The sequence below is a fragment of the Nerophis ophidion genome, linkage group LG21 (genome assembly GCF_033978795.1).
Source record: "Nerophis ophidion isolate RoL-2023_Sa linkage group LG21, RoL_Noph_v1.0, whole genome shotgun sequence".
NCBI classification, from domain to species: Eukaryota; Metazoa; Chordata; class Actinopteri; order Syngnathiformes; family Syngnathidae; genus Nerophis; species Nerophis ophidion.
Window position 1 is genome coordinate 37,557,331 of NC_084631.1, and position 20,272 is coordinate 37,577,602.

The following is a 20,272-nucleotide window of genomic DNA, read 5'->3' on the forward strand; positions in this document are numbered from 1 at the left end:
ATCCTTACATCACACTCAAATTTTTACTGCATGCCTTTGGTAAGTGCCGGAGTGAGAAGAGGTTTTAATATAATTAGCGCATGCTTACTTTTACCGCAGGCCTTTGGTGAACGCCGGAGTGAGAAGAGGCTTTAAATTAATTAGCGCCCCGGCGGCAATTCAAGTAAATACGGTATTCCGTACAATTGACCACTAAATGGTAACACCAGAATAAGTTTTTCAACTTGTTTACTTAAATCGGGGTCCACGTTAAACAATTCATGAGTCTGGTGTGTCTTGACCGCTGCAGCGGAGGGTCTGCCGAACCCCTGAGGCCGACTCATCGGACCCCTAGGGTTCGATCGAACCCAGGTTAAGAACCACTGGTTTAGGCTGCTCATCACCACTTCAAGATGGCGGCCCAATTTCTCGCCTCACAGCAGCCAATGCTGCGTCTACTTATAACATGTCCATGCCGCTTATCACCTCCACAGACCTGGTTTCTACTGGCAGAATCCAGGTGAAGCGGTAGTAAAATGGATGGATGGATAATCCAAGTGTGTTAGTCCCACTTTCCCATGGCTGTAAATTGTTATTTAGAGCCCGACTATTTGAGAAGTCGGACCAATTTAGTGCATGTACACGAACTGACTGTTGTTTATTGCCGAATTTTAAAACACTTCAAAGTTTCATCATTTGTTGACTGAATTCTTGGTGTTAGAGCAGGGGTGTCCAAACATTTTGACTTGGGGTCAGCGTTGGGCTCGACATATTGAAGTAAAACACTTTGTGCTACATCGTATATGTATGAAAAGTGCTATACTAATGAGTAGTGATTGTGACTACTACATGTAATACAAAAAATGCGCATTACAAATAAAAAAGGCCAGTAGATGTCTAGTTTTATGTGGGGGGGGAAAAACACCCTTTTCATAAAATAAATTGTTTGGAATAAAACATACCGTATTTACTTTAATTACAGCCGGGGCGCTAATTAATTTAAAACCTCTTCTCACTCCGGCACTTACCAAAGGCATGCGGTAAATTTAGGCCTGCGTTTATAAATTTGAGTGAGATGTAAGGATACCATCATGGAAAGCACATTTAATGAAAAAAAACATTATTATGGTCTTACCTTTACTTATAAATGAAGTCCATGCGCAGCTCCTTCTGATCAAAAGCATCGATAACTTGTTTATAAAAGTCTTCCTTGTCTTTCTTCAGTTTTAAAAGTCTCTCTGTTTCGATGGAGATCTTCCTTTATTACCTCCTGCTTCGATTGAAAGTCCAGTTTAGAACACTGTTTTATTTTAGATATGTAATCCTCCATGTTAAAAGTGCAAGCGAGAGGAAAAAATAAACACACTCTGCTCACTCTTGCTGCTTGTTGTCACTTCTTCTGCAGCCGAGTAGTCGCAAGAAGAATCACTAGCGCCCTCTACCACCAGGAGGCGGGAGTCATTTAATGACTCATATTTGACACACGCAGCTACGGTATATTAATAAAACATAGCTGCTTACTGTTCTTTTTAGCATATTCAATGGCTTAGACCTTGAATCCTACTGAATAGCTCTTAATCTTCTTCCCTTTGTGCAATTTCAAATGATTGAAATCAGCCTCCATTTTGAAAATGATGACAGGTGAAGTGTCACTCGTGACGTGATGAGTTTGACCCGGCGGTAATTCTAGGCATATGCTAATTATTTGACCAAATTAGTTTGACCCTGCGGAAATTCTAGAAATGCGCTAATAAAAATAATATTTTGCGAAACGAGTTTGACCCGGCGTTAATCCTGAGCCGGCGGTAATGCTAAACGTGTAATTATTTTGTAAAACGAGTTTGACCCGGCAGTAATTCTAGGCAGGCGCAAGCTATATACCCTGCGGCAATTCAAGGAAATACAATATCAGGTGTAATTTGTATTGCTCCATGGTCTTGTAGTGGCGATTGGTCAGGTTCAAACACTGATGACATTTATTAAACAGACAAGAAGCAAGGAATCATGCAGAGGCAGAGTTACATTTTGCTCAATGAGGAGAGACGTTTTGGGCTGCACTCTTCGTTATAGAACCAACCTACGCTCTAAGGTCCAGCCCACGTGCTCCTGTATTTATTTGGGAGGTCCCTGGTTACATCACTGAGGCTGCTTCTGAAGGAAGGGGGGTCATTTCAGCAACCCCAGTTAGACACAATATATGATTATTCAGAAATGGAAATGTGCTGACACTTTTGATATCGTTCTGTCTCTGCTTTCTCCGCGTCACGGTACTCGATGTTCGGCCTCGGCAGTCAGCAGGCCGGTTCTGGACACAAACACAGATACGAGACGACTCTCTTTGCACAGATAGAGAAGTACAACTTCAGCACAATTGATAATAACTATAGCAACGGCCTTTAAGCATATCCACATGGTTTACATTTCCAAGCTACTTCCTGTCTTGCATGCCTACGACCTTCATAAGACCTCATCCCTCTCCTCAATAGTAAGCGGGTCGCTTGCGAATCCAGCGATGGTTATCAATCTTTGACCCGGATGTTGTCACTTTCAGTGATCACAGCAAAGTGTGTCACAATAAAAGCGCCAAAGCTTCATTTTGTTGTGTTTTGTGTCTCCAGCAAGGAAGGAAGGGATACGTGTGCTCCTTCCCGTGGTCCAAGACTTCCTCCCGCGTCGTGGTCACCGACAACCCCTGGCTGCGACTGGTGCTCACCGTGACGACCACCGCGCTCATCCTGGTGATGGCCGTCTTCAACATGGTGAGTCCGAGTGCAAACAGGCCGAGGACGGCGTGAACCCGCGCCGTGGTCCGGCCTCATGACGGCGTTTCAATCGCGTGTCACGCCCCGTCACGGCGCTGTGAAGTCACATGCACGCCTGACATGTGACCAACAAGTCAACAGGACTCTTCATTAGGTACTCCCGGGCGACTGTAAGCACAATTTCAAACTTTCTTTTTGTGTGAAGACATTTTTTTACTATTCGTCTCAAACTTGCATTTAATTAGATGTATGTTTTGCACCTTATTAATAGTGCAATTTTTGGTCTCCGATGTGATTTTTAACCTCAGATCCTATCCGATTTCCAGTCCCAATCCGACATTTATAGAACTGAATTTGTTTGAAACCGAAAAAGTAAACACCTCAAAAGTTTTCTGTATAAAGCTTATTAAAGTCTTACTGAAAGCCACTACTAGCGACCACGCAGTCTGATAGTTTATATATCAATGATGAAATATTAACATTGCAACACATGCCAATAGGGCCTTTTTAGTTTACTAAATTGCAATTTTAAATTTTGCGCTGAAGTATTCGGCTTAAACGTCTCGGTATGATGACGTGTGCGCGTGACGTCACGGATTGTCGAGGACATTTTGTTCCAGCATCGTTCCTAGCTATTAGCTCGTCTGTTTTCATCGCGAAATTCCACAGTATTCTGGGCATCTGTGTTGCTGAATCTATTGCAATTTGTTCATTGGACAATGGAGACATCAAAGAAGAAAGCTGTAGGTGGGAAGCGGTGTATTGCGGCCGGCTGTAGCAACACAAACACAGCCGGTGTTTCATCGTTTACATTCCCAAAAGATGACAGTCAAGCTTTACTATGGAACAGAGATGTCAAGCGAACACGGTTGGATTGGACCACACACACAAAGTACAGTGTATTATGCAGCGATCATTTCGAAAGATCGTGTTTCCAAGAGGGTCCCTTGCGAAGGGCAGAGATGGGCTTCGCCACCACCCGTCGACTGGTGCTGAAAAAAGGTGCGGGGCCGACCTTCAGGTTGTACAGTACGACCATATAATCGCACTAAAACACTAGTAACACAATAAGTAGATAAGGGATTTTCCAGAATTATCCTAGTAAATGTGTCTAACATCTGAATCGATCCTACTGCCCTCGTCTTTTTTTTTTCTTCTAGTCCTTCACTCTTGCTTTCCTCATCCACAAATCTTTCATCCTCGCTCAAATTAATGGGGAAATTGTCGCTTTCTCGGTCCGAATCGCTCTCGCTGCTGGTGGCTATGATTGTAAACAATGTTCAGATGTGAGGAGCTCCACAACCCGTGACGTCACGCGCACATCGTCTGCTACTTCCGGTACAGGCAAGGCTTTTTTATTAGCGACCAAAAGTTGCGACCTTTATCGTCGATGTTCTCTACTAAATCCTTTCAGCAAAAATATGGCAAGATGGCGAAATGATCAAGTATGACACATAGAATGGACCTGCTATCCCCGTTTAAATAAGAAAATCTCATTTCAGTAGGCCTTTAAGCTCATGACACGAGTAGCCTAGTAGCCTACAGCCTAGCATGTTTACCTTTTGTAAAGCACTTGACTGAAATAAAAGAACAGCCCAAACTTTACTTCTAACATCTGATATTTTTTGTTGATGCCAAACCTATACCCCAGTAATTAAATAGGACACCCCTAGAATGAGTTTATATCAACATTTCAGCTTGTTCTCTTTACAATGGGCCCTTTTGCTCAATGTACATACTGTAAGTATACAATCATGTGACCAATAAGTGCTCTACATAGTGTAAGTATACAAAGTACATAGGCCCTATCATGTGACCAATAAGTGCTCTACATAGTGTAAGTATACAAAGTACATAGTCCCTATCATGTGACCAATAAGTGCTCTACATAGTGTAAGTATACAAAGTACATAGGCCCTATCATGTGACCAATAAGTGCTCTACATGCTGTAAGTATACAAAGTACATAGTCCCTATTATGTGACCAATAAGTGCTCTACATACTGTAAGTATACAAAGTACATAGGCCCTATCATGTGACCAATAAGTGCTCTACATAGTGTAAGTATACAAAGTACATAGGCCCTATCATGTGACCAATAAGTGCTCTACATGCTGTAAGTATACAAAGTACATAGTCCCTATTATGTGACCAATAAGTGCTCTACATACTGTAAGTATACAAAGTACATAGTCCCTATTATTTGACCAATAAGTGCTCTACATAGTGTAAGTATACAAAGTACATAGGCCCTATCATGTGACCAATAAGTGCTCTACATGCTGTAAGTATACAAAGTACATAGTCCCTATTATGTGACCAATAAGTGCTCTACATAGTGTAAGTATACAAAGTACATAGGCCCTATCATGTGACCAATAAGTGCTCTACATGCTGTAAGTATACAAAGTACATCGTCCCTATCATGTGACCAATAAGTGCTCTACATACTGTAAGTATACAAAGTACATAGTCCCTATCATGTGACCAATAAGTGCTCTACATACTGTAAGTATACAAAGTACATAGTCCCTATCATGTGACCAATAAGTGCCCTACAGACTATAAGTATACAAAGTACATAGTCCCTATCATGTGACCAGTAAGTGCTCTACATACTGTAAGTCTACAAAGTACATAGTCCCTATCATGTGACCAATAAGTGCTCTACATACTGTAAGTATACAAAGTACATAGTCCCTATCATGTGACCAATAAGTGCTCTACATACTGTAAGTATACAAAGTACATAGTCCCTATCATGTGACCAGTAAGTGCTCTACATACTGTAAGTATACAATGTACATAGTCCCTATCATGTGACCAATAAGTGCTCTACATACTGTAAGTATACAAAGTACATAGTCCCTATTATGTGACCAATAAGTGCTCTACATACTGTAAGTATACAAAGTACATAGTCCCTATAATGTGACCAATAGGTGCTCTACATACTGTAAGTATACAAAGTACATAGTCCCTATCATGTGACCAATAAGTGCTCTACATGCTGTAAGTATACAAAGTACATAGTCCCTATCATGATACCAATAAGTGCTCTACATACTGTAAGTATACAAAGTACATAGTCCCTATCATGTGACCAATAAGTGCTCTACATACTGTAAGTATACAAAGTACATAGTCCCTATTATGTGACCAATAAGTGCTCTACATAGTGTAAGTATACAAAGTACATAGTCCCTATCATGTGACCAATAAGTGCGCTACATACCGTAAGTATACAAAGTACATAGTCCCTATCATGTGACCAATAAGTGCGCTACATACCGTAAGTATACAAAGTACATAGTCCCTATCATGTGACCAATAAGTGCTCTACATACTGTAAGTATACAAAGTACATAGTCCCTATCATGTGACCAATAAGTGCTCTACATACTGTAAGTATACAAAGTACATAGTCCCTATCATGTGACCAATAAGTGCCCTACATACTGTAAGTATACAAAGTACATAGTCCCTATCATGTGACCAATAAGTGCTCTACATACTGTAAGTATACAAAGTACATAGTCCCTATCATGTGACCAATAAGTGGTCTACATACTGTAAGTATACAAAGTACATAGTCCCTATCATGTGACCAATAAGTGCTCTACATAGTGTAAGTATACAAAGTACATAGTCCCTATCATGTGACCAATAAGTGCTCTACATAGTGTAAGTATACAAAGTACATAGTCCCTATTATGTGACCAATAAGTGCTCTACAGACTATAAGAATACAAAGTACAACATAAGTGTATGAATATTTACAGCTTTAAAGTAAAGTATTGTCATGTCCTGTATTATTGATCATGTATGCAGACATACTGTTTAGTTGCTATATGATCAGTCCCTGCTCTTTCTATCTTTCTCTGGCTTGTAGTTCTTCGTGGAGGATCCTACAGCATCCACGCAGGAAGTCTTGTCGCCGGACTCAGCTGAAGTTAGCGGAAGCGTCCCACCTGTGAATAGCACCAATGCCAGCATGCGGTATTTCCACGCGGAGATGGCAGGAGAAAGCAGGTTTTATCTCCCAGTGAGTTAGTTGACCACACCTGCAATCATCAATAATCCACATCAATATCAAGTCCAAAAGAAGCCCAGAAAGTTCTCTGCACGGTTCAGGCGCCCATGTGACTAAGACTAAGTAGCTGAGGCATACCGTATTTCCTTGAATTGCCGTCGGGTATATAGTATGCGCCTGCCTAGAATTACTGCCGGGTCAAACTCGTTTCGCAAAATAATTAGCGCAATGCTTAGCATAACCGCCGGCTCAGGATTAACGCCGGGTCAAACTCGTTTCGTAAAATATTATTTTTATTAGCGCATGTCTAGAATTTCCGCCGGGTCAAACTCGTTTCGCCCGATAATTAGCATATGCCTAGAATTTCCGCCGGGTCAAACTCGTCACGTCACGAGTGACACTTCACCTGTCATCATTTTCATCAATAATTTGAAATCGCATAAATGGAAGAAGATTAAGAGCTATTCAGTAGGATTTAAGGTCCAAGCTATTGAATATGTTAAAAAGAACAGTAAGCAGCTATGTTATTAATATGCCGTAGCTGCGTGTGTCAAATATGAGTCTTTAAATGACTCCCGCCTCCTGGTGGTAGAGGGCGCTAGTGATCCTTCTTGCGACTACTCGGCTGCAGAAGAAGTGACAACAAGCAGCAAGAGCGAGCAGCGATCGTTTATTTTTTCCTTCTCGCTTGCACTTTTAACATGGAGGATTACGTATCTAAAATAAAACAGTTTTCTAAACTGGACTTTCAATCGAAGCAGGAGGTAATAAAGGAAGATTTCCATCAAGACAGAGAGACTTTTAAAACTGAAGAAAGATAAGGAAGACTTTTATAAACAAGTTATCGATGCTTTTGATCAGAAGGAGCTGCGCATGGACTTCATTTAAAAGTAAAGGTAAGACCATAATACATTTTTTTTATTAAATACGCTTTTCATGATGATATCCTTACATCACACTCAAATGTATAAGCGCAGGCCTAAATTTACCGCATGACTATGGTAAGCGCCGGAGTGAGAAGAGGTTTTAAAATAATTAGCGCATGCTTGCCTTTACCGCATGCCTTTGGTAAACGCCGGAGTAAGAAGAGGTTTTAAATTAAATAGCGCCCCGGCGGCAATTCAAGGAAATACAGTAGTTATAAGTTATTTGAAAACCAATCATGTGACATAACATTTTGTTCATATCTCTATGACTCTTAAATGATAAGACCATAATAACGTTTTGTTTTTTTAATTAAATGTGCTTTTAATGATTGAATCCTTACATCACACTCAAATTTATAAGCGCAGGCCTAAATTTACCGCATGCCTTTGGTAAACGCCGTAGTGAGAAGAGGTTTTAAATTAATTAGCGCCCCGGCGGCAAATCAAGGAAATACTTCTTTATTTAAAGAGGCGCCTTTAAGTTTGCGTCGCCACGGTAACGCAGCTCAACCCGGCCCGCTCTCGTCCCCAGTACTTCATCTACTGCTGCATCCTGGGCCTGGTGTCCTGCTCCGTCTTCCTGAGGATCAACTACGAGCTCAAGATGGTGGTGATGCTGGTTGCCGTGGTGATCTACAACGTCATCATCCTCCAGACGCACGCCTCCCTGCTGGACGGCTTCAGCAAGGCTCCGTACGCCAGGGGAACACTGGAAAGGTAAGACGGCAGCCACAAACTCCCCTGAATGAGGATTTGACTTTGATTTTGTCTGGCTGCCTCACCAGGCCAGGAGTCCTGAAGGACCTGAAGACCATGGGCTCGGTGTCTCTCTTCATCTTCTTCATCACACTGCTGGTGTTAGCCAGACAGGTCAGTAGTTTGAGGTCAGGGTTCCAAGAGACTTCCTCATCTATGTCTGCCCACCAAACCTTTCATCAAGTCGGACGCACAGAATCCTCCAAAAACTAAACACCTACTTGATTAATTAGCTCTGTATCTGCCTGGAAACCAGCGTCCTCTGCAGTGGGCATTTGTTTTCGGGCTGCTTTATTTGCTCCAAAGCAGGGAAGTCCAAAGTGCGGCCTGGCGGCCATTTGCGTCCTGCGGCTATTTTTCAAAAACTGCTATTAAAAAAAAACGTTAAAAAAGAGCATGTAGGTGAAATTGTTGGATTTTACATGACTCGAGCCCGGTAGGACCGGCAAGGGGGAGAAAAAAAAGAAGCCATAAAAAAAAGTCCCAGAGATGTGTTTAATTGCACTAAAACTAAGACGGGTGTGAAAAATGGAGACATATTTTTGGTGAAAATGGATGTTTGCTTAAAAGTGATGTGCAGGAAAACCAAAGGACCACTTTTTTGTTATACTTTCACATTTCCTAAAGAAAAATATCCCTGTTATGCAAAATAGAAATGTGCAAAAAACTTGACATGTTTTTTCACATGTCATCGGAATCACAATCAGAAATACTTTATTAATACCGAGGGGAAATTTAAATTTTCAGCACAATCCCATTCAGAATCAGACAAACATTACAGGGAGACAGAACATGATCAAACGTTACAGGGAGTCAGAACAGGATCAACCGTTACAGGGAGTCAGAACAGGATCAACCGTTACAGGGAGACAGAACAGGATCAAACATTACAGGGAGACAGAACAGGATCAAACATAACAGGGAAACAGAACAGGATCAAACATTACAGGGAAACAGAACCGGATCAAACATTACAGGGAGACAGAACAGGATCAAACATTACAGGGAGACCGAACAGGATCAAACATTACAGGGAGACAGAACAGGATCAAACATTACAGGGAAACTGAACAGGATCAAACATTACAGGGAGACAGAACAGGATCAAACATTACAGGGAGACAGAACAGGATCAAACATTACAGGGAAACTGAACAGGATCAAACATTACAGGGAAACAGAACAGGATCAAACAGGGAGACAGAACAGGATAAAACGTTACAGGGAGACAGAATATGATCAAAGATTACCGGGAGACAGAACCGGATCAAAGATTACAGGGAGACAGAACAGGATCAAACATTACAGGGAAACTGAACAGGATCAAACATTACAGGGAGACAGAACAGGATCAAACATTACAGGGAAACTGAACAGGATCAAACATTACAGGGAAACTGAACAGGATCAAACATTACAGGGAGACAGAACAGGATCGCTGACGGGTTTTACAGCTTCCGGCGCCCCTTCCAAAAAAGGTGAGATACGGGTAAACAATGGGGGGGGCTTGAGAAAAAAAAATTCCGTCTAAACCTGGGCCCCTGGAGAGAGATTCCAGATTGAGGCCAAAGGAAAACCAGTTCTTCATCATCTTACTAGGAAATGTGTGGCCTGCTTTCCTCCACCTTTGACCAGGAAAAGGCGCTCAGCTGACACACATTTCCTCCTGCATCTTTTATTTATCTTTTATTTTGGGTGTACTATCCATCATGTGTGAGGTTCCACTCCCTGCAGAGTGTCTGGAACTACAAGTCTACGACAAACTTGCACTGCCTGGACCCATTTTAGGACGGAGAACTTTTTCTTTGTCCTGCCTGGATTGAGGTGGAACCTATGAAGGTTCATTTGTGTTTCTAATTTCAAACTTATTTGTTCGTCAACTTATTTAAAAAAAATGTTTTACCTCAAATGATGCTGACAATTTCATTGAAAAACAATTCAATGTTTTATAATTCTAAAATTATAATTCTAAACAGCACATTTTTCAACACTGAATTTGTCAGCACATATTTTTTTATACACTGATTTTTTTTTCAATGAAATCTCAGGTTGAAAAAAAACAGTTGCATGAATTGAGTGTCAAAAAAAGCTTTTGCAATAAAGACACAAACATACTTGCCAACCTTAAGACCTCCGATTTCAGGGGGGGGGGGGGGGTGGAGGACGTGTTCGTGGGTGGGGTGGGGTTGGGCTTGGTTGGGGGCGGGGTTAAGAGTCAAGTATTTCATATATACATATATAAGAAATACATGACTTTCAGTGAATTCTAGCTATATATATATATATATATATATATATATATATATATATTTATTTTATTATATATAAGAAATACTTGAATTTCAGTGTTCATTTATTTACACATATACACACACATAACACTCAACTCATTGTTGAGTTAAGGGTTGAATTGTCCATCCTAGTTCTATTCTCTGTCACTACTTTTCTAACCATATGCATGTACAGTAGATGGCAGTATTGTCCTGTTTAAGAGTGTCACAACATTGCTGTTTACGGCAGACGAACTGCTTTACGGTAGACAAAAACGTGACTGCTGTTGTTGTGTGTTGTTACCGCGCTGGGAGGACATTAATGAAACTGCCTAACAATAAACCCACATAAGAAACCAAGAACTCGCCCTCGATCATTCTACAGTTATAAAGTCATTGGGCAGGCTCTCTGTTTATATTGTGGGAAAGCGGACGTGAAAACAGGCTGTCCTCACTCAGGTCCGCATGGAGCTGGAGGGGTCGTGGCCTCCAGCTCCGCCGGATTTTCGGGAGAACATTTGTCCAGGGAGGTTTTCGGGAGTGGCGCTGAATTTCGGGAGTCTCCCGGGAAATCCGGGAGGGTTGGCAAGTATGGACACAAATCAACCTCCATGGAAGAAATTACATCATTTTAGTCTTGCAGCCCAAGTAGCAGGTATTTTTACCACCCTTGGCCTGCTTGTAAAGTTGAACACATCTCAGTTTCTAGTAAAATTTCACTTAAGTCCTGCAGTTTTTTTATGGCAAAAACACAAAATAAGCAATATTTTCCCCCCAAAAAATATTATTTGATTAATTGGAGCTTTAATGGCCTACTAAAATGAGATTTTCTTATTCAAACGGGGATAGCAGGTCCATTCTATGTGTCATACTTGATCATTTCGCGATATTGCCATATTTTTGCTGAAAGGATTTAGTAGAGAACATCGACGATAAAGTTCGCAACTTTTGGCCGCTAATAAAAAAGCCTTGCCTGTACCGGAAGTAGCAGACGATGTGCGCGTGACGTCACAGGTTGTGGAGCTCCTCACATCTGAACATTGTTTACAATCACGGCCACCAGCAGCGAGAGCGATTCGGACCGAGAAAGCGACGATTTCCCCATTAGTTTGAGTGAGGATGAAAGATTCGTGGATGAGGAAAGTGAGAGTGAAGGACTATAGAAAATAAATACATTTAAAAAAAAAGACTATTCAGTGGGTGCGATTAAGATGGCCGCCGTGCCCTCACACAGAGAGCTAGAAGGGGGGGGGTTTTCGGGTTTTTTTTCCTACCGCTCCCAGTATGTAATCTTATAAATGGCATAAACGCACCAGTGACACAATATCTGAATAATATCAACATTGCACTCGTGTGAAATATTTGTTAAGATGGCTGCTGGCTAGCTAACGTTTATTCAGGCTTGGGTCGCGGGGGCAGCAGCCTAAGTTGTCCCGTCCATCGCTGCTTGCAGCTTTCATTCTTTTTGGAATAGTATATTTAGAATGTAGACCGTTAAAAAAAATCAGCTGTGGGCCACAAATGGCCCTCGGGCCGCACTTTGGACACCCCTCTTATAGCTAGGGGTGTGTGTGTGTGTGTGTGTGTGTGTGTGTGTGTGTGTGTGTGTGTGTGCGTGTGTGTGTGTGTGTGTGTGTGTGTGTACATATCAATGTGTATATATATATATATATATATATATATATATATATATATATATATATATACATTGATATGTACACACACACACACTTGAATGTGGTGCATACGTGAATCGCAGGGGAAAACTAAGCTGTGCTCACATTAATCATGTTGGCTTCTAGCAAGACACACACACACGGTAGCTTGGAGCTCCTAGAAATGCGAGCATGATGATGATTATGATGAAGGGGGATGAGCCAACACAAAGACTGGTGAGAGGTGTTGACCTAGCAGGTGATGACACATGAAAATGTTTTTCAAACTCCCCCAGAGCGGTGAAATAGAAGAAGAAATGTTTGCTATTTTTGATGCAAAACTGCCAGAACTTCTGCATCCGTTCCTGTTTTACAAACCCCGTTTCCATATGAGTTGGGAAATTGTGCCAGATGTAAATATAAACAGAATACAATGATTTGCAAATCATTTTCAACCCATATTCAGTTGAATATGCTACAAAGACAACAATTTTGATGTTCAAACTGATAAAAAAAAATTTGTTGTTGCAAATAATCATTAACTTTAGAATTTGATGCCAGCAACACGTGACAAAGAAGTTGGAAAAGGTGGCAATAAATACGGATAAAGTTGTTGAATGCTGATAAAACACTTATTTGGAACATCCCACAGGTGTGCAGGCTTATTGGGAACAGGTAGGTGCCATGATTGGGTATAAAAACAGCTTCCCAAAAAATGTTCAGTCTTTCACAAGAAAGGGGTCTCCGTTGTTGTATTTTAGGCTTCATAATGCGCCACACGTTTTCAATGGGATACAGGTCTGGACTACAGGCAGGCCAGTCTAGTTCCTGCACTCTTTTCTATGAAGCCACGCTGTTGTAACACGTGACTTGGCATTGTCTTGTTGAAATAAGCAGGGGCGTCCATGATAACGTTGCTTGGATGGCAACATATGTTGCTCCAAAACCTGTATGGACCATTCAGCATTAATGGTGCCTTCACAAATGTGTAAGTTACCCATGCCTTGGGCACTAATAAATGATAAATGGGTTGTACTTGTATAGCGCTTTTCTACCTTCAAGGTACTCAAAGCGCTTTGACACTACTTCCACATTTACCCATTCACACACACATTCACACACTGATAGAGGGAGCTGCCATGCAAAGCGCCAACCAGCACCCATCAGGAGCAAGGGTGAAGTGTCTTGCTCAGGACACAACGGACGTGACTAGGTTGGTACTCGGTGGGATTTGAACCAGGGGCCCTCGGGTTGCGCACGGCCACTCTCCCACTGCGCCACGCCGTCCCTAATGCACCCCCATACCATCACAGATGCAGGCTTTTGAACTTTGCGCCTATAACAATCCGGATGTTTCTTTTCCTCTTTGTTCAGGAGGACACAGTTTCCAAAATCAAATTGAAATGTGAACTCGTCAGACCACAGAACACTTTTCCACATTGCATGAGTCCATCTTAGATGATCTCGGGCCCAGAGAAGCCGGCTGCGTTTCTGGATGTTGTTGATAAATGGCTTTCGCTTTGCATAGTAGAGCTTTAACTTGCACTTACAGATGTAGCGACCAACTGTAATTAGTGACTGTAGTTTTCTGAAGTGTTCCTGAGCCCATGTGGTGATATCCTTTAGAGATTGATGTCGGTTTTTGATACAGGGATCGAAGGTCACAGTCATTTAATGTTGGTTTCTGGCCATGCCGCTTACGTGGAGTGATTTCTCCAGATTCTCTGAACCTTTTGATGATATTATGGAGCGTAGATGTTGAAATCCCTAAATTTCTTGCAATTGCACTTTGAGAAACGTTGTTCTTTATCTGTTTGACTATTTGCTCACGCATCTGTGGACAAAGGGGTGTACCTCGCCCCATCTTTTCTTGTGAAAGAGTGAGCATTTTTTGGGAGGCTGTTTTTATACCCAATCATGGCACCCACCTGTTCCCAATTAGCCTGCACACCTGTGGGATGTTCCAAATAAGTGTTTGATGAGCATTCCTCAACTTTATCAGTATTTATTGCCACCTTTCCCAACTTCTTTGTCACAGATTGCTGGCATCAAATTCTAAAGTTAATGATTATTTGCAAAAAAAAACAAAGTTTATCAGTTTGAACACCAAATATGTTGTCTTTGTAGCATATTCAACTGAATATGGGTTGAAAATGATTTGCAAATCATTGTATTCTGTTTATATTTACATCTAACACAATTTCCCAATTCATATGGAAACAGGGTTAGTACCATGAATACAGAGCAAAGGTGAAGACTTTGGGAATGACACAGGTGTCTCTACTCTGTCCTCCTGTAACAGAATGAATATTACTGTAGGTTGGACTTCCTGTGGAGGGACAAGTTCAAGCGGGAGTGTGAGGAGATCGAGACCATGGAGAACCTCAACAGGGTTCTGCTGGAGAACGTCCTTCCCGCCCACGTGGCCGAACACTTCCTGGGACGCAACTGGAAGAACGAGGTCTTTTTTTTTTGACTGGATTTTTTTTCCACCTTCTCGTCTTTTTTACCTCGACCTCTGCTGTCCCTCAGGATCTTTACCACCAGTCGTACGAGTCGGTGTGCGTGATGTTCGCCTCCATCCCGGACTTCAAGGAGTTCTACACCGAGTCAGACGTCAACAAGGAAGGCCTGGAATGCCTCCGCCTTCTTAATGAAATCATAGCCGATTTTGACGAGGTGACCCGGCAACAGGTGTGACTTCCTGTTTGCCTCGCCGTCACGTAACGCGCTTTGTTTGCGTCCCCCCCGCCAGTTGTTGTCCAAGCCAAAGTTCAGCGGAGTGGAGAAGATTAAGACCATTGGAAGTACGTACATGGCGGCCACTGGACTCAACGTCACGCCGGGGCCGGAGTGCACACAGGTGGGTTTCTACCTGGGCTCCACCTAAATGAGCAAACGACGTCTGAAATAACAATTCATACCCAAAAAGCTACGTGCAAAATAACCGAATATTTGATCCTGAAGTGTATGTCTGTAAAATTAGCCAAAAAGCGAACAGTTAAAATGTGCAAAATAACTAAATATTTGATCTGGAAGTGTATGCCTGTAAAATTAGCCAAAAAGCTAACAGTTAAAATGTGCAAAATAACTAAATATTTGATCTGGAAGTGTATGCCTGTAAAATTAGCCAAAAAGCTAACAGTTAAAATGTGCAAAATAACGAAATATTTCATCCTGAAGTGTATACCTGTAAAATTAGCCAAAAAGCTAACAGTTAAAATGAGCAAAACAACACAATTTTGGATTCGGAAGTGTATACCTGTAAAATTAGCCAAAAAGCTAACAGTTAAAATGTGCAAAATAACAACATTTTGGGTCCAGAAGTGTATACCTGTAAAATTAGCCAAAAATCTAACAGTTGAAATGTGCTAAATAAATAAATATTTCATCCTGAAGTGTATACCTGTAAAATTTAGCCAAAAAGCTAAGTTAAAATGTCCAAAATAACAAAATATTTGATCCTGAAGTGTATACCTGTAAAATTTGCCAAAAAGCTAACAGTTAAAATGTGCAAAATAACAAAATACTTCACCCTGAAGCATATACCTGTAACATTAGCCAAAAAGCTAACAGTTAAAATGTGCAAAATAACAAAATATTTGATCCTGAAGTGTATACCTGTAAAATTGGCCAAAAAGCTAACTGTTAAAATGTGTAAAATAACTAAATATTTCATCCTGAAGTGTATACCTGTAACATTAGCCAAAAAGCTAACAGTTAAAATGTGCAAAATAACAAAATATTTGATCCTGAAGTGTATACCTGTAACATTACCCAAAAAGCTAACAGTTAAAATGTGCAAAATAACAAAATAGTTGATCCTGAAGTGTATACTTGTAAAATTAGCCAAAAAGCTAACAGTTAGAATGTGCAAAATAACACAATTTTTGATCCTGAAGTGTATGCCTGTATGATTAGCCAAAAAGCTAACAGTTAATATGTGCAGAATAACAAAATATTTCATCCTGAAGTGTATACCTGTAAAATTAGCCAAAAAGCTAACAGTTAGAATGTGCAAAAAACAAAATATCTGATCCCGAGGTGTATGCCTGTAAAATTAGCCAAAAAGCTAACAGTTAAAATGTGCAAAATAACAAAATATTTCATCCTGAAGTAAAACTAGCCAAACAAGCTAACAGTTAAAATGTGCAAAATAACTAAATATTTGATCCTGAAGCATATACCTGTACCATTAGCCAAAAAGCTAACAGTTAAAATGTGCTAAATATTTGATCCTAAAGTGTATACCTGTAAAATTGGCCAAAAAGCTAACAGTTAAAATGTGCAAAATAACTAAATATTTCATCCTGAAGTGTATACCTGTAACATTAGCCAAAAAGCTAACCGTTAAAATGTGCAAAATAACAACATTTTTGATCCTGAAGTGTATACCTGTAAAATTGGCCAAAAAGCTAACAGTTAAAATGTGCACAAGAACCAAATATTTCATCCTGAAGTGTATGCCTGTATGTTTAGCCAAAAAGCTAACAGTTAATATGCGCAAAATAACAAAATATTTCATCCTGAAGTGTATACCTGTAAAATTTGCCAAAAAGCTAACAGTTAAAATGTGCAAAATAACAAAATATTTGATCTTGAAGTGTATACCTGTAAAATTGGCCAAAAAGCTAACAGTTAAAATGTGCAAAAGAACAAAATATTTGATCCTGAAGTGTATACCTGTAAAATTGGCCAAAAAGCTAACCGTTAAAATGTGCAAAATAACAAAATTTTTGATCCTGAAGTGTATACCTGTAAAATTGGCCAAAAAGCTAACAGTTAAAATGTGCACAATAACCAAATATTTGATCCTGAAGTGTATGCCTGTATGATTAGCCAGAGAGCTAACAGTTAATATGTGCAAAATAACAAAATATTTGATCTTGAAGTGTATACCTGTAAAATTTGCCAAAAAGCTAACAGTTAAAATGTGCGAAATAACAAAATATTTGATCGTGAAGCGTATACCTGTAAAATTGGCCAAAAATCTAACAGTTAAAATGTGCAAAATAACTAAATATTTGATCCTGAAGTGTATACCTGTAACATTAGCCAAAAAGCTAACAGTTAAAATGTGCAAAATAACTAAATATTTGATCCTGAAGTGTATACCTGTAACATTAGCCAAAAAGCTAACAGTTAAAATGTGCAAAATAACTAAATATTTGATCCTGAAGTGTATACCTGTAACATTAGCCAAAAAGCTAACAGTTAAAATGTGCAAAATAACTAAATATTTGATCCTGAAGTGTATACCTGTAACATTAGTCAAAAAGCTAACAGTTAAAATGTGCAAAATAACAAAATATTTGATCCTGAAGTGTATGTCTGTAAAATTAGCCAAAAAGCTAACCGTTAAAATATGCTAAATAACCAAATATTTGATCCTGAAGTTTATGACTGTAAATTAGCCAAAGATCTAACAGTTTAAATGTGCAAAATAACAACAAATCTTTGATCCTGAAGTGTATACCTGTAAAATTAGCCAAAAAGCTAACAATTAAAATGTGCAAAATAACAAAATATTTGATCTTGAAGTGCATACCTGTAAAATTAGCCAAAAAGCTAACAGTTAAAATGTGCAAAATAACTAAATATTTCATCCTGAAGTGTATACCTGTAACATTAGCCAAAAAGCTAACAGTTAAAATGTGCAAAATAACCAAATATTTGATCCTGAAGTGTATACCTGTAAAATTAGCCAAAAAGCCAACAGTTAAAATGTGCAAAATAACTAAATCTTTGATCCTGAAGTGTATACCTGTAAAATTAGCCAAAAAGCTAACAATTAAAATGTGCAAAATAACAAAATATTTGATCTTGAAGTGCATACCTGTAAAATTAGCCAAAAAGCTAACAGTTAAAATGTGCAAAATAACAAAATATTTGATCCTGAAGTGTATACCTGTAAAATTGGCCAAAAAGCTAACTGTTAAAATGTGTAAAATAACTAAATATTTCATCCTGAAGTGTATACCTGTAACATTAGCCAAAAAGCTAACAGTTAAAATGTGCAAAATAACAAAATATTTGATCCTGAAGTGTATACCTGTAACATTACCCAAAAAGCTAACAGTTAAAATGTGCAAAATAACAAAATAGTTGATCCTGAAGTGTATACTTGTAAAATTAGCCAAAAAGCTAACAGTTAGAATGTGCAAAATAACACAATTTTTGATCCTGAAGTGTATGCCTGTATGATTAGCCAAAAAGCTAACAGTTAATATGTGCAGAATAACAAAATATTTCATCCTGAAGTGTATACCTGTAAAATTAGCCAAAAAGCTAACAGTTAGAATGTGCAAAAAACAAAATATCTGATCCCGAGGTGTATGCCTGTAAAATTAGCCAAAAAGCTAACAGTTAAAATGTGCAAAATAACAAAATATTTCATCCTGAAGTAAAACTAGCCAAACAAGCTAACAGTTAAAATGTGCAAAATAACTAAATATTTGATCCTGAAGCATATACCTGTACCATTAGCCAAAAAGCTAACAGTTAAAATGTGCTAAATATTTGATCCTAAAGTGTATACCTGTAAAATTGGCCAAAAAGCTAACAGTTAAAATGTGCAAAATAACTAAATATTTCATCCTGAAGTGTATACCTGTAACATTAGCCAAAAAGCTAACCGTTAAAATGTGCAAAATAACAACATTTTTGATCCTGAAGTGTATACCTGTAAAATTGGCCAAAAAGCTAACAGTTAAAATGTGCACAAGAACCAAATATTTCATCCTGAAGTGTATGCCTGTATGTTTAGCCAAAAAGCTAACAGTTAATATGCGCAAAATAACAAAATATTTCATCCTGAAGTGTATACCTGTAAAATTTGCCAAAAAGCTAACAGTTAAAATGTGCAAAATAACAAAATATTTGATCTTGAAGTGTATACCTGTAAAATTGGCCAAAAAGCTAACAGTTAAAATGTGCAAAAGAACAAAATATTTGATCCTGAAGTGTATACCTGTAAAATTGGCCAAAAAGCTAACCGTTAAAATGTGCAAAATAACAAAATTTTTGATCCTGAAGTGTATACCTGTAAAATTGGCCAAAAAGCTAACAGTTAAAATGTGCACAATAACCAAATATTTGATCCTGAAGTGTATGCCTGTATGATTAGCCAGAGAGCTAACAGTTAATATGTGCAAAATAACAAAATATTTCATCCTGAAGTGTATACCTGTAAAATTTGCCAAAAGCTAACAGTTAAAATGTGCAAAATAACAAAATATTTGATCTTGAAGTGTATACCTGTAAAATTTGCCAAAAAGCTAACAGTTAAAATGTGCGAAATAACAAAATATTTGATCGTGAAGCGTATACCTGTAAAATTGGCCAAAAATCTAACAGTTAAAATGTGCAAAATAACTAAATATTTGATCCTGAAGTGTATACCTGTAACATTAGCCAAAAAGCTAACAGTTAAAATGTGCAAAATAACTAAATATTTGATCCTGAAGTGTATACCTGTAACATTAGCCAAAAAGCTAACAGTTAAAATGTGCAAAATAACTAAATATTTGATCCTGAAGTGTATACCTGTAACATTAGCCAAAAAGCTAACAGTTAAAATGTGCAAAATAACTAAATATTTGATCCTGAAGTGTATACCTGTAACATTAGTCAAAAAGCTAACAGTTAAAATGTGCAAAATAACAAAATATTTGATCCTGAAGTGTATGTCTGTAAAATTAGCCAAAAAGCTAACCGTTAAAATATGCTAAATAACCAAATATTTGATCCTGAAGTTTATGACTGTAAATTAGCCAAAGATCTAACAGTTTAAATGTGCAAAATAACAACAAATCTTTGATCCTGAAGTGTATACCTGTAAAATTAGCCAAAAAGCTAACAATTAAAATGTGCAAAATAACAAAATATTTG

At 38.9% G+C, this 20,272-nt stretch overlaps 1 protein-coding gene across 3 annotated transcripts in view; it reads left to right on the forward strand.

Annotated features, from left to right (window-relative positions):
• The window catches only part of adcy2b (adenylate cyclase 2b (brain)), a 136,486-nt gene that overhangs the window by 100,331 nt on the left and 15,883 nt on the right, over positions 1-20,272 (forward strand). For all 3 annotated transcript variants that reach the window (XM_061882548.1, XM_061882547.1, XM_061882549.1), the window contains 7 exons: positions 2,598-2,738; positions 6,635-6,787; positions 8,234-8,418; positions 8,487-8,571; positions 14,685-14,843; positions 14,915-15,061; positions 15,138-15,245. In XM_061882548.1, coding sequence (XP_061738532.1) covers positions 2,598-2,738; positions 6,635-6,787; positions 8,234-8,418; positions 8,487-8,571; positions 14,685-14,843; positions 14,915-15,061; positions 15,138-15,245 — 978 coding nt within the window. The remainder of the gene's footprint in view (positions 1-2,597; positions 2,739-6,634; positions 6,788-8,233; positions 8,419-8,486; positions 8,572-14,684; positions 14,844-14,914; positions 15,062-15,137; positions 15,246-20,272) is intronic.